Below are 14,706 nucleotides of genomic sequence, written 5' to 3'. Positions count from 1 at the left end.
AATTTATTTCATTGTAGTTGTAGTAGTGGTTGATGTAAGGGTCGTCGTTGTTGTCGTGGTGACTCACCTGCGTCAGCAGCGGGTCGGGGCCGTGCCCCAGGGGATTGTGGGGCAGGAAGAGCAGGAGGGCAGGGCCTTTGGTCAGTTCCTGCTCCAGAAGGCGGGACTTAGCACCAGTCGGCGCCAGCCATTGGAGGACTGTCTCGCGGTGCTCAAAGACCCAGGAACAGATGCCTTCAGAGGTGAAGTTACGCTCCCAACTAGGGAAAATCTGAGGGGGAGGGAGGAGGCAGGGGAGGGAGGGGAGAGAGGGGGGAGACGGGGGAGAGAGAGATAGGGGATAGAGGGGGGAGACGGGGAGAGAGAGGGGGATAAAGGGAGAGAGAGGGGATAGAGAGATAGAGGGGAGACGGGGGAGAGAGAGAGGGGATAGGGGGGAGGAGGGGGAGACGGGGAGAGAGGGGGATAGAGGGGGAGAGAGGGAGAGACGGGGGGATAGAGGGGGATCGGGGGGGGAGGGAGAGGGGGATAGAGGGGAGAGAGGGGGAGAGAAGGGGTAGAGGGGGAGAGGGGGTAGAGGGGGACAGAGACAGAAAGGTAAAGCTAAACCTCCATAGGAACAAATGACAGTACCAGGAGATTTTCCCGAATATTTGACCCAACCAGGAGAAAGTCACTATCGCATTAGATGAAACCAAGACTCCTCTCAGGGCCGGGCTGCTGGTGCTCACTAGCAGGAGTGACTTTTCCCAGCAGGTTAGGATAATTAACGTGGCAGGTTAGGATAATTAGGTTAAGGTTAAGAAAAGGGTTAGCTAAAATTGTCCCATGATCTACAATCAGGTCTGCCCTTAAAAAAAAAACAGTCTTGGTTTCCACTAATGCGACTCTGGGCCCTGACAAGTCTGTTTGTCACGTGCTGATGACATCACCAATGAGCAGTGAGTAGTTGAAGTGTCGGTAGACAAGGGGGGTGGGCGTGTGTCGACTGACCAATGAGGAGTTGAAGGGGGTGGGCGTGTGTCGACTGACCAATGACGAGTTGAAGGGGGGTGGGCGTGTGTCGACTGACCAATGAGGAGTTGAAATGTCGGTAGACAAGGGGGTGGGCGTGTGTCGACTGACCAATGAGGAGTTGAAGGGGGGTGGGCGTGTGTCGACTGACCAATGAGGAGTTGAAGTTGAACAAATGGGGTGGGCGTGTGTCGACTGACCAATGAGGAGTTGAAGGGGGGTGGGCGTGTGTCGACTGACCAATGAGAAGTTGAAGGGGGGTGGGCGTGTGTCGACTGACCAATGAGGAGTTGAAGTGTCGGTGCAGGTAGACGGTCTGGTCATCTCTGACTGAGATGGACTCTGCCACCTGTCTACTGGTCACCACCCCGAAACGCACCGCACCACGGAAGTCTGAGGCAGGGAAGAGCAACACACACTTTCATTCATCTTTTACTTCTCATTTCTATAGTCACAGAACTAGAATGAGTAGAACAGGCCTTGCTATGTATTGGGCAGAGCTTCCAAGTCTGGTCTATTCATTCTATTTCAATGGCTATGACATTCTACTCCGGTGGCAAAAACCCCAGCAGGTAGCGGTTAGCTTACCTCTTCAGGGCTTTAGGGAGTTAGCATGTAGCGGTTAGCTTACTTCTCTTCAGGGCTTTAGGGAGTTAGCATGTAGCGGTTATCAAAGACACTGGATGAGAGGACTTACATTTATCCATCAACAACATGGATGTTAATGTTTAGCTTTACCTCTCTTCAGGGCTTTAGGGAGTTAGCATGTAGCGGTTAGCTTACCTCTCTTCAGGGCTTTAGAGAGTTAGCCAGTTAGCATGTAGCGGTTAGCTTACTTCTCTTCAGGGCTTTAGGGAGTTAGCCAATTAGCATGTAGCTGTTAGCTTACCTCTTCAGGGCTTTAGGGAGTTAGCCAGTTAGCATGTAGCTGTTAGCTTACTCTCTTCGGGGCTTTAGGAGTTAGCATGTAGCATGTAGTTAGCTTACTTCTCTTCAGGGCTTTAGGGAGTTAGCCAATTAGCATGTAGCTGTTAGCTTACCTCTTCAGGGCTTTAGGGAGTTAGCCAATTAGCATGTAGCTGTTAGCTTACCTCTCTTCGGGGCTTTAGGGAGTTAGCATGTAGCGGTTAGCTTACTTCTCTTCAGGGCTTTTAGGGAGTTAGCCAATTAGCATGTAGCTGTTAGCTTACCTCTCTTCAGGGCTTTAGGGAGTTAGCATGTAGCGGTTAGCTTACTTCTCTTCAGGGCTTTAGGGAGTTAGCCAATTAGCATGTAGCTGTTAGCTTACCTCTCTTCGGGGCTTTAGGGAGTTAGCATGTAGCGGTTAGCTTACTTCTCTTCAGGGCTTTAGGGAGTTAGCCAATTAGCATGTAGCTGTTAGCTTACTCTCTTCAGGGCTTTAGGGAGTTAGCCAGTTAGCATGTAGCAGTTAGCTTACCTCTCTTCAGGGCTTTAGGGAGTTAGCCATGTAGCGGTTAGCTTACCTCTCTTCGGGGCTTTAGGGAGTTAGCCAGTTAGCATGTAGCGGTTAGCTTACCTCTCTTCAGGGCTTTAGCCAGTTAGCATGTAGCTTAGCTTACCTCTTCGGGGCTTTAGGGAGTTAGCATGTAGCGGTTAGCTTACCTCTCTTCAGGGCTTTAGGGAGTTAGCCAGTTAGCATGTAGCGGTTAGCTTACCTCTCTTCGGGGCTTTAGGGAGTTAGCATGTAGCGGTTAGCTTACTTCTCTTCAGGGCTTTAGGGAGTTAGCCAATTAGCATGTAGCGGTTAGCTTACCTCTCTGCGGGGCTTTAGCCAGTTAGCATGTAGCGGTTAGCTTAACTCTCTTCGGGCTTTAGCCAGTTAGCATGTAGCGGTTAGCTTACCTCTCTTCGGGGCTTTAGGGAGTTAGCCAGTTAGCATGTAGCGGTTAGCTTACCTCTCTTTGGGGCTTTAGGGAGTTAGCATGTAGCGGTTAGCTTACCTCTCTTCAAGGCCTGCAGAGCTGAGGAGAGATATGTGATGTAGCCGGGAGGCTGAGGAGAAGTGTTGAACTGGAAATAACCCACTACCCCCGGCTGGGAGGCAGAAGAGGAGAACAGACATGAAACACGTGACTTGGGTTGCAAAAATCTGGTAACTTCCTCAAAATTCAAAGGTTTTCCAGAAACCCTGGTTAGAGGATTCTGGAATTCCTGTTTATTCCCTCCTGATTCTGTGAATCCTCCAAACAGGATTTCTGTTCAACCTGGGCATTATGGGAAAGGTATTGTGACATCACAGGTCATAGAAGCAGTAGAAGCAGTCAGCCATGTCAGAAAGACTCACTTTTAATCTAGGTCTTATCTACAGGCTAAACCCTGCTAGCAAAACAAACCAGGCTCTCTGTTTTGACAGACAGAGGCCCTACAGAAAGGATTAAAACAAGAAACTGGCTAAACAGCTCCTCGACAACATAACACCCTCCACCATACCGTACACGACACCTGACCCACAGGTACACCACACCTAGTGGACCACTCCCAAATGGCACCCGGTTCCCTATATATATAGGTGTCCTACTGTTTAACCATGGCCCTGTAGGGCACGATAAAGGGAACAGGGTTCCATTTGAGATAGTGTCACTCATTGTGACATCATTACATAGAACTCTTGTCTTTCAACAGAAAAATAACACCCAAAGCATAACACTCATTTCCTCTCATCTGTCTTTATTCTTATTCCCTTCAGCCCCCACCCCCCCCCCATTCTTATCCCCTTATTCCCTTCAGCCCCCCCATTCTTATCCCCTTATTCCCTTCAGCCCCCCCCCCCATTCTTATCCCCTTATTCCCTTCAGCCCCCACCCCCCATTCTTATCCCCTTATTCCCTTCAGCCCCCCATTCTTATCCCCTTTTTCCCTTCAGCCCCCCCCCCCCCCCCCATTCTTATCCCCTTATTCCCGTATTCCCCCCCCCCCCATACCTCATGATAAGACAGGAAGTCTTGTAGTGTGGCTCGTGATGGTAGGTAGGTCAGTGGGGTGATGACTCTCAGGATGAACCTCTCTACATAGGAAGCCAGGAACGGACCCTTGTACTCTATAGGGCCAAACCTCCAGAACCAGACAGGGGGGGGGGGTACAACATGTCAGAGTAGGAGGACCCATTTAGAACCAGACAGGGGGGTCATACCCATTTAGAACCAGACAGGGGGGATGTCAGAGTAGGAGGACCCATTTAGAACCAGACAGGGGGGATACAACATGTCAGAGTAGGAGGACCCATTTAGAACCAGACAGGGGGATACAACATGTCAGTCAGAGTAGGAGGACCCATTTAGAACCAGACAGGGGGGATACAACATGTCAGAGTAGGAGGACCCATTTAGAACCAGACAGGGGGGATACAACATGTCAGAGTAGGAGGACCCATTTAGAACCAGACAGGGGGGGTACAACATGTCAGAGTAGGAGGACCCATTTAGAACCAGACAGGGGGATACAACATGTCAGAGTAGGAGGACCCATTTAGAACCAGACAGGGGGGATACAACATGTCAGAGTAGGAGGACCCATTTAGAACCAGACAGGGGGGATACAACATGTCAGAGTAGGAGGACCCATTTAGAACCAGACAGGGGGGGGATACAACATGTCAGAGTAGGAGGACCCATTTAGAACCAGACAGGGGGATACAACATGTCAGAGTAGGAGGACCCATTTAGAACCAGACAGGGGGGATACAACATGTCAGAGTAGGAGGACCCATTTAGAACCAGACAGGGGGGATACAACATGTCAGAGTAGGAGGACCCATTTAGAACCAGACAGGGGGATACAACATGTCAGAGTAGGAGGACCCATTTAGAACCCAGACAGGGGGATACAACATGTCAGAGGGAGGACCCATTTAGAACCAGACAGGGGGATACAACATGTCAGAGTAGGAGGACCCATTTAGAACCAGACAGGGGGGGGGGATACAACATGTCAGAGTAGGAGGACCCATTTAGAACCAGACAGGGGGGATACAACATGTCAGAGTAGGAGGACCCATTTAGAACCAGACAGGGGGGATACAGACCCATTTAGAACCAGACAGGGGGGGATACAACATGTCAGAGTAGGAGGACCCATTTAGAACCAGACAGGGGGGATACAACATGTCAGAGTAGGAGGACCCATTTAGAACCAGACAGGGGGGGATACAACATGTCAGAGTAGGAGGACCCATTTAGAACCAGACAGGGGGGTCAGAGTAGGAGGACCCAAGAACCATGTCAACATGTAGGAGGACCCATTTAGAACCAGACAGGGGGGATACAACATGTCAGAGTAGGAGGACCCATTTAGAACCAGACAGGGGGATACAACATGTCAGAGTAGGAGGACCCATTTAGAACCAGACAGGGGGGATACAACATGTCAGAGTAGGAGGACCCATTTAGAACCAGACAGGGGGGGATACAACATGTCAGAGTAGGAGGACCCATTTAGAACCAGACAGGGGGGTCAGAGTAGGAGGACCCATTTAGAACCAGACATGTCAGAGTAGGAGGACCCATTTAGAACCAGACAGGGGGGGGATACAACATGTCAGAGTAGGAGGACCCATTTAGAACCAGACAGGGGGGGATACAACATGTCAGAGTAGGAGGACCCATTTAGAACCAGACAGGGGGGTACAACATGTCAGAGTAGGAGGACCCATTTAGAACCAGACAGGGGGGATACAACATGTCAGAGTAGGAGGACCCATTTAGAACCAGACAGGGGGGATACAACATGTCAGAGTAGGAGGACCCATTTAGAACCAGACAGGGGGATACAACATGTCAGAGTAGGAGGACCCATTTAGAACCAGACAGGGGGGATACAACATGTCAGAGTAGGAGGACCCATTTAGAACCAGACAGGGGGGGGGATACAACATGTCAGAGTAGGAGGACCCATTTAGAACCAGACAGGGGGGGATACAACATGTCAGAGTAGGAGGACCCATTTAGAACCAGACAGGGGGATACAACATGTCAGAGGACCCATTTAGAACCAGACAGGGGGGATACAACATGTTAGGAGGACCCATTTAGACCAGACAGGGGGGATACAACATGTCAGAGTAGGAGGACCCATTTAGAACCAGACAGGGGGGATACAACATGTCAGAGTAGGAGGACCCATTTAGAACCAGACAGGGGGGATACAACATGTCAGAGTAGGAGGACCCATTTAGAACCAGACAGGGGGGATACAACATGTCAGAGTAGGAGGACCCATTTAGAACCAGACAGGGGGGATACAACATGTCAGAGTAGGAGGACCCATTTAGAACCAGACAGGGGGGATACAACATGTCAGAGTAGGAGGACCCATTTAGAACCAGACAGGGGGGATACAACATGTCAGAGTAGGAGGACCCATTTAGAACCAGACAGGGGGGATACAACATGTCAGAGTAGGAGGACCCATTTAGAACCAGACAGGGGGGATACAACATGTCAGAGTAGGAGGACCCATTTAGAACCAGACAGGGGGGATACAACATGTCAGAGTAGGAGGACCCATTTAGAACCAGACAGGGGGGATACAACATGTCAGAGTAGGAGGACCCATTTAGAACCAGACAGGGGGATACAACATGTCAGAGTAGGAGGACCCATTTAGAACCAGACAGGGGGGATACAACATGTCAGAGTAGGAGGACCCATTTAGAACCAGACAGGGGGGGGGATACAACATGTCAGAGTAGGAGGACCCATTTAGAACCAGACAGGGGGGTCAGATAGGAGGACATTTCCAGAGACAACATGGAGGAGGACCCATTTAGAACCAGACAGGGGGGGGATACAACATGTCAGAGTAGGAGGACCCATTTAGAACCAGACAGGGGGGTACAACATGTCAGAGTAGGAGGACCCATTTAGAACCAGACAGGGGGGATACAACATGTCAGAGTAGGAGGACCCATTTAGAACCAGACAGGGGGGGGATACAACATGTCCAGAGTAGGAGGACCCATTTAGAACCAGACATGGGGGGGATACAACATGTCAGAGTAGGAGGACCCATTTAGAACCAGACAGGGGGGGATACAACATGTCAGAGTAGGAGGACCCATTTAGAACCAGACAGGGGGGGGTCAGAGTAGGAGGGGAACCAGACAGGGGATACAACATGTCAGAGTAGGAGGACCCATTTAGAACCAGACAGGGGGGGGATACAACATGTCAGAGTAGGAGGACCCATTTAGAACCAGACAGGGGGGATACAACATGTCAGAGTAGGAGGACCCATTTAGAACCAGACAGGGGGGATACAACATGTCAGAGTAGGAGGACCCATTTAGAACCAGACAGGGGGGATACAACATGTCAGAGTAGGAGGACCCATTTAGAACCAGACAGGGGGGATACAACATGTCAGAGTAGGAGGACCCATTTAGAACCAGACAGGGGGATACAACATGTCAGAGTAGGAGGACCCATTTAGAACCAGACAGGGGGGGTACAACATGTCAGAGTAGGAGGACCCATTTAGAACCAGATACAGGGGGAGGACCCATTTAGAACCAGACAGGGGGGGGGATACAACATGTCAGAGTAGGAGGACCCATTTAGAACCAGACAGGGGGGATACAACATGTCAGAGTAGGAGGACCCATTTAGAACCAGACAGGGGGGATACAACATGTCAGAGTAGGAGGACCCATTTAGAACCAGACAGGGGGGGGGGGGTACAACATGTCAGAGTAGGAGGACCCATTTAGAACCAGACAGGGGGGGGATACAACATGTCAGAGTAGGAGGAGGGACCCATTTAGAACCAGACAGGGGGGATACAACATGTCAGAGTAGGAGGACCCATTTAGAACCAGACAGGGGGGGATACAACATGTCAGAGTAGGAGGACCCATTTAGAACCAGACAGGGGGGATACAACATGTCAGAGTAGGAGGACCCATTTAGAACCAGACAGGGGGGTACAACATGTCAGAGTAGGAGGACCCATTTAGAACCAGACAGGGGGGACAACATGTCAGAGTAGGAGGACCCATTTAGTACAACATGTCAGAGTAGGAGGACCCATTTAGAACCAGACAGGGGGGTACAACATGTCAGAGTAGGAGGACCCATTTAGAACCAGACAGGGGGGATACAACATGTCAGAGTAGGAGGACCCATTTAGAACCAGACAGGGGGGGATACAACATGTCAGAGTAGGAGGACCCATTTAGAACCAGACAGGGGGATACAACATGTCAGAGTAGGAGGACCCATTTAGAACCAGACAGGGGGGGATACAACATGTCAGAGTAGGAGGACCCATTTAGAACCAGACAGGGGGGGGATACAACATGTCAGAGTAGGAGGACCCATTTAGAACCAGACAGGGGGGATACAACATGTCAGAGTAGGAGGACCCATTTAGAACCAGACAGGGGGGGATACAACATGTCAGAGTAGGAGGACCCATTTAGAACCAGACAGGGGGGATACAACATGTCAGAGTAGGAGGACCCATTTAGAACCAGACAGGGGGGGATACAACATGTCAGAGTAGGAGGACCCATTTAGAACCAGACAGGGGGGAATACAACATGTCAGAGTAGGAGGACCCATTTAGAACAACAGACCCATTTAGGGGGGGGGATACAACATGTCAGAGTAGGAGGACCCATTTAGAACCAGACAGGGGGATACAACATGTCAGAGTAGGAGGACCCATTTAGAACCAGACAGGGGGGGACAACATGTCAGAGTAGGAGGACCCATTTAGAACCAGCCTTTAGATTACACGGACAGAGGGGAATAAAACCTCATGAAGTAAACAGAATATTATCACGACAGTAACAACCAAACAAGACAACATGAATAGACTAGATTCTCCCTCTAGATATAAAATGAATAGAATAGAATAGATTCTCCCTCTAGATATAAAATGAATAGAATAGAATATTCCCTCTAGATATAAAACATGAATAGACTAGATTCTCCTCTAGATATAAAATGAATAGACTAGATTCTCCCTCTAGATATAAAATGAATAGAATAGATTCTCCCTCTAGATATAAAATGAATAGACTAGATTCTCCCTCTAGATATAAAATGAATAGACTAGATTCTCCCTCTAGAATAAAGGTGAATGACAGGATATAAAATGAATAGACTATAAATATAAATATAGAGCAACTAGACTAAATCTCATTTAACTGCACTAGAATAAGTAGATGACAGGGTATAGATATAGAGCAACTAGACTATATCTAATTTAACTCTGCTAGAACAGGCGGATGACAGACTAGTTGCTCTATATCTATACCCTGTCATCTACCTGTTCTAGTGCAGTTAAATGAGATAGATATAAAACAACTAGACTATAAAACAACTAGACTATACCATATCTCATTTAACTGCACTAGAACAGGTAGATGACAGGGTATAGATATAGAGCAACTAGACTATATCTCATTTAACTCTGCTAGAAAAGGTTGGATGACAGGATATAGATATAGAGCAACTAGACTACCTCCTTTTCCTCTTATAGAACAGGTGGATGACAGGGTATAGATATAGAGCAAATAGACTATATCTCCTTTAACTCTTGTAGAACAGGTGGATGACAGGATATTGGTAGAAGCTCTTCTGTTTCCTGCATTTCCCCTGGCTCCACCAACAGTTCACAGACCAGGAGTCCCACAAACTGCACCTGTACAAACAGACAGCAGAGGCAGAATAAGACCAAGCACAGCACACCACCTGTACAGACCAAGAGTCCCATTTAGAAACAGAGGCAGAATAAGACCACAGCACACCACCTGCACAGACCAGGAGTCCCATTTAGAAACAGAGACAGGATAAGACCACAGCACACCACCTGTACAGACCAGGAGTCCCATTTAGAGACAGAGGCAGAATAAGACCACAGCACACCACCTGTACAGACCAGGAGTCCCATTTAGAGACAGAGGCAGAATAAGACCACAGCACACCACCTGTACAGACCAGGAGTCCCATTTAGAAACAGAGACAGGATAAGACCACAGCACACCACCTGTACAGACCAGGAGTCCCATTTAGAAACAGAGACAGGATAAGACCACAGCACACCACCTGTACAGACCAGGAGTCCCATTTAGAGACAGAGGCAGAATAAGACCACAGCACACCACCTGTACAGACCAGGAGTCCCATTTAGAAACAGAGACAGGATAAGACCACAGCACACCACCTGTACAGACCAGGAGTCCCATTTAGAGACAGAGGCAGAATAAGACCACAGCACACCACCTGTACAGACCAGGAGTCCCATTTAGAGACAGAGGCAGGATAAGACAGGATAAGAGACAGCAGAATAAGACCACAGCACACCACCTGTACAGACCAGGAGTCCCATTTAGAGAGACAGGATAAGACCACAGCAGACAGACCAGGAGTCCCATTTAGACAGAGACAGGATAAGACCACAGCACACCACCTGTACAGACCAGGAGTCCCATTTAGAAACAGAGACAGGATAAGACCACAGCACACCACCTGTACAGACCAGGAGTCCCATTTAGAAACAGAGACAGGATAAGACCACAGCACACCACCTGCACAGACCAGGAGTCCCATTTAGAAACAGAGACAGGATAAGACCACAGCACACCACCTGCACAGACCAGGAGTCCCATTTAGAGACAGAGGCAGAATAAGACCACAGCACACCACCTGTACAGACCAGGAGTCCCATTTAGAAACAGAGACAGGATAAGACCACAGCACACCACCTGTACAGACCAGGAGTCCCATTTAGAAACAGAGACAGGATAAGACCACAGCACACCACCTGCACAGACCAGGAGTCCCATTTAGAAACAGAGACAGGATAAGACCACAGCACACCACCTGTACAGACCAGGAGTCCCATTTAGAAACAGAGACAGGATAAGACCACAGCACACCACCTGTACAGACCAGGAGTCCCATTTAGAAACAGAGACAGGATAAGACCACAGCACACCACCTGCACAGACCAGGAGTCCCATTTAGAAACAGAGACAGGATAAGACCACAGCACACCACCTGTACAGACCAGGAGTCCCATTTAGAAACAGAGGCAGAATAAGACCACAGCACACCACCTGTACAGACCAGGAGTCCCATTTAGAAACAGAGGCAGAATAAGACCACAGCACACCACCTGTACAGACCAGGAGTCCCATTTAGAAACAGAGACAGAATAAGACCACAGCACACCACCTGTACAGACCAGGAGTCCCATTTAGAAACAGAGGCAGGATAAGACCACAGCACACCACCTGTACAGACCAGGAGTCCCATTTAGAAACAGCTTCACAATTGAATACAGTAACTAGGAGGTGTATTGAGTTGTACTGTCTACAGTAGAAACAGACTGGCACCCAGACTATATAGCACCATACTGTAGCTGTGCAATAGACCAGGGGTGTATTCATTAGTCCAAAACCATTGCATAAACATTTGGTCTGTTGCATAAACATTTTGCAACAGAAACCTCTTCCTCCAAATGGAAAACATTTTGCAATGAAAACAAGTTTCTATACAACAAATTCAAGTAGGTCCCACCCTGTTTGCTTCCTGAGCAATAAACGGTTTCCATTGCAAAAAGTTTTGCAAACGTCTGTGACTAATGAATACAACCCTGTTCTGAAATATACTGTTCTGAACCAACCCTCAGCACGATAAGCCAGTCCACAATGTGCAGTTCCCTGCCTGTCTGGCCAGCCTCCGGGCGACCTCTTGGCGAGTGGTGATGGAGTGTGAGCGTGTGCGTGTGCGTGTGTGTGTGTGCGTGCGTACCTGTTTGACCAGCCTCCGTGCGACCTCCTGGACCTCTTGGCGAGTGGTGATGGAGTGTGAGCGTGTGTGTGTGTGTGCGTGCGTACCTGTTTGACCAGCCTCCGTGCGTGGAGTGTGTGTGTGTGTGTGTGTGTGCGTGTGTGTGTGTGCGTACCTGTTTGACCAGCCTCCGTGCGACCTCCTGGACCTCGTGGCGCGTGTGTGTGTGTGTGTGTGTGTGCGTGTGTGTGTGTGCGTACCTGTTTGACCAGCCTCCGTGCACCTCCTGGGAGCGTAGTGAGCACACCAGGGAGCGTAGAAGAAGATGACGGACACCTCTGCCGCGCCCCTCAGCCTCTCCACCTGCTCCAACTGACCCAGGTACAGGTCCACTACAGGGGCCTCGGCAGAGAAGAACCTCACCGGGGGACGCGCCGACGCAACCACATTCTTAGCCCGGCTAGGAGGGAGAAGAGGGACGGAAGGGGGTGTCAGAGAGAGAGAGAGAGAGAGAGGAGGGATGGAAGGGGGTGGGTGTGAGAGAGTTAACCGAGACTGTTCTCTACCTATAAAAAGTTGCTTACAGCCGCACTAGGGTCAGACAGCTGCACTAGGGTCAGACAGCAGCACTAGGGTCAGACAGCTGCACTAGGGTCAGACAGCCGCACTAGGGTCAGACAGCCGCACTAGGGTCAGACAGCCGCACTAGGGTCAGACAGCCGCACTAGGGTCAGACAGCAGCACTAGGGTCAGACAGCAGCACTAGGGTCAGACAGCAGCACTAGGGTCAGACAGCTGCACTAGGGTCAGACAGCAGCACTAGGGTCAGACAGCTGCACTAGGGTCAGACAGCAGCACTAGGGTCAGACAGCAGCACTAGGGACAGACAGCAGCACTAGGGTCAGACAGCTGCACTAGGGTCAGACAGCTGCACTAGGGTCAGACAGCAGCACTAGGGTCAGACAGCAGCACTAGGGTCAGACAGCAGCACTAGGGTCAGACAGCTGCACTAGGGTCAGACAGCAGCACTAGGGTCAGACAGCAGCACTAGGGTCAGACAGCAGCACTAGGGTCAGACAGCAGCACTAGGGTCAGACAGCTGCACTAGGGTCAGACAGCTGCACTAGGGTCAGACAGCTGCACTAGGGTCAGACAGCTGCACTAGGGTCAGACAGCAGCACTAGGGTCAGACAGCAGCACTAGGGTCAGACAGCTGCACTAGGGTCAGACAGCAGCACTAGGGTCAGACAGCAGCACTAGGGTCAGACAGCAGCACTAGGGTCAGACAGCTGCACTAGGGTCAGACAGCTGCACTAGGGTCAGACAGCTGCACTAGGGTCAGACAGCTGCACTAGGGTCAGACAGCAGCACTAGGGTCAGACAGCAGCACTAGGGTCAGACAGCAGCACTAGGGTCAGACAGCAGCACTAGGGTCAGACAGCTGCACTAGGGTCAGACAGCTGCACTAGGGTCAGACAGCAGCACTAGGGTCAGACAGCAGCACTAGGGTCAGACAGCTGCACTAGGGTCAGACAGCTGCACTAGGGTCAGACAGCTGCACTAGGGTCAGACAGCTGCACTAGGGTCAGACAGCAGCACTAGGGTCAGACAGCTGCACTAGGGTCAGACAGTAGCACAGCAATCCAGGGATGAGAAATGAGTTGTGTTGAGAGTTCTATTCCCGAACTGTCCCATTGTCCCATCTGTTACACCAAGAAGATTGAACGACCGGTAAAAACCTATCCATTCTCTAATGGGTCAGTTAGGAGAACAACTCATTTCTAAAGCCTGGATTGAGAGGTGTTTTTCCGAGCCATTATCTCACACCGACTCCGTGGTGTGTTAATCTACCATTCCAGTGTTTTACTTGCTATTTTGTGTTTACTTTGCCACCATGGACTTTTTTTTTGCCTTCACCTTCCTTCTCACCTCATTTGCTCACATTGTATATAGACTTGTTTCTACTGTATTATTGACTGTATGTTTGTTTATTCCATGTGTAACTCTGTGTCGTTGTTTGTGTCGAACTGCTTTGCTTTATCTTGGCCAGGTCGCAGTTGTAAATGAGAACTTGTTCTCAACTTGCCTACCTGGTTAAATAAAAAAATATATTTTAAAAAATCTACTCAGGGATGCTGTTCGACCCCAGTGCAGTTGTAAGACAGACAGACAGACAGAAAGCTAGATCAGGGGGTTTTACCTCTCCTCGGGGACCCCCAGTTGGCTAGACAGATAGCTAGATCAGGGGGTTTTACCTCGGGGACCCTCAGTTGTTTTTAATCTATTCCATAGTTATCACACCTGATTCAACGAATCATCAAGCCGTTGTGAATTAGGTGAGTTTGTTCAGGGACACAACAAAACTGTGAAATGCCTGGTGGTTTGTCACTAAAAACCACAGATATCTCCCGGCAGTTTATCAGCCATCCGAACGATGTTTACCTACCTGCAGGTAAATGTAACGGCCAGTAGTAGCAGGACGCTCAGCAGTATCGCCCCGCAGACAAGCACTGGTCTCCGGGCCATCAGACTAGACACCTGCCGAAGAGACTGCCGCAGCCACCGAAGCATTACAGGGAACTACCCGGCTATCCCTCCCATCGGATCTACACGCCCTGGCGGTACAAGGCCATTCAGCTAGCGGGCGGGGAGGTTGTAGGTTCCGCGAGGCGCGGTAGGGTTATTGTAGGTTCCGTAGGTCGCACATTTATAGTGTTTTAGGCAGAGTTTAGTTCAAACACGAACAAGCCAACCTTCCTTCCCCACGTAGACTTAGCTACTTCCGCAATGACGCTGCTCCACGTCAAGGGAGCGTCGGGAAGTGAATCGGTCAAATCGGAAAAGTAGAATCGTTCGACTTTATTGTAGTAGGAGTTCAATATTCAATCAGAATACAAGTGTCTTAAACTATGAATTTACTCCATTGCTTATAGTT

General features: G+C 49.7%; 1 protein-coding gene and 1 long non-coding RNA gene across 5 annotated transcripts in view; both read right to left on the bottom strand.

Moving 5' to 3' along the window:
- The window catches only part of LOC127928841 (thioredoxin domain-containing protein 11-like), a 40,134-nt gene extending 25,545 nt beyond the window's left edge, over nt 1–14,589 (bottom strand). The window contains exons 1-8 of the mRNA XM_052516265.1: nt 14,218–14,589; nt 12,074–12,231; nt 11,785–11,851; nt 9,575–9,672; nt 3,957–4,090; nt 2,976–3,069; nt 1,295–1,407; nt 68–271 (exon numbers count right to left, since the gene is read on the bottom strand). Of these exons, the coding sequence (XP_052372225.1) occupies nt 68–271; nt 1,295–1,407; nt 2,976–3,069; nt 3,957–4,090; nt 9,575–9,672; nt 11,785–11,851; nt 12,074–12,231; nt 14,218–14,342 (993 nt within the window). The 5' untranslated portion in view covers nt 14,343–14,589. The remainder of the gene's footprint in view (nt 1–67; nt 272–1,294; nt 1,408–2,975; nt 3,070–3,956; nt 4,091–9,574; nt 9,673–11,784; nt 11,852–12,073; nt 12,232–14,217) is intronic.
- Nucleotides 1,415–2,968, bottom strand: LOC127928835 (uncharacterized). 4 transcript variants are annotated; one of them, XR_008132417.1, is made up of 4 exons: nt 2,595–2,968; nt 2,055–2,454; nt 1,851–1,903; nt 1,415–1,797 (listed from the first exon to the last, which is right to left on the bottom strand). It is a non-coding gene; the product is annotated as an uncharacterized LOC127928835 (long non-coding RNA). The 4 variants fall into 4 exon arrangements; XR_008132415.1 differs by lacking the exon at nt 1,851–1,903 and having other exon boundaries at nt 2,002–2,454; XR_008132414.1 differs by having other exon boundaries at nt 1,415–1,903.
- Nucleotides 14,590–14,706: the final 117 nt, after the last annotated feature.

Source organism: Oncorhynchus keta, unplaced genomic scaffold (genome assembly GCF_023373465.1).
Source record: "Oncorhynchus keta strain PuntledgeMale-10-30-2019 unplaced genomic scaffold, Oket_V2 Un_scaffold_4275_pilon_pilon, whole genome shotgun sequence".
Classification (NCBI taxonomy): domain Eukaryota; kingdom Metazoa; phylum Chordata; class Actinopteri; order Salmoniformes; family Salmonidae; genus Oncorhynchus; species Oncorhynchus keta.
The sequence above is the reverse complement of the archived record's forward strand: the minus strand, read 5'-3'. Positions and strand labels throughout refer to the sequence as shown.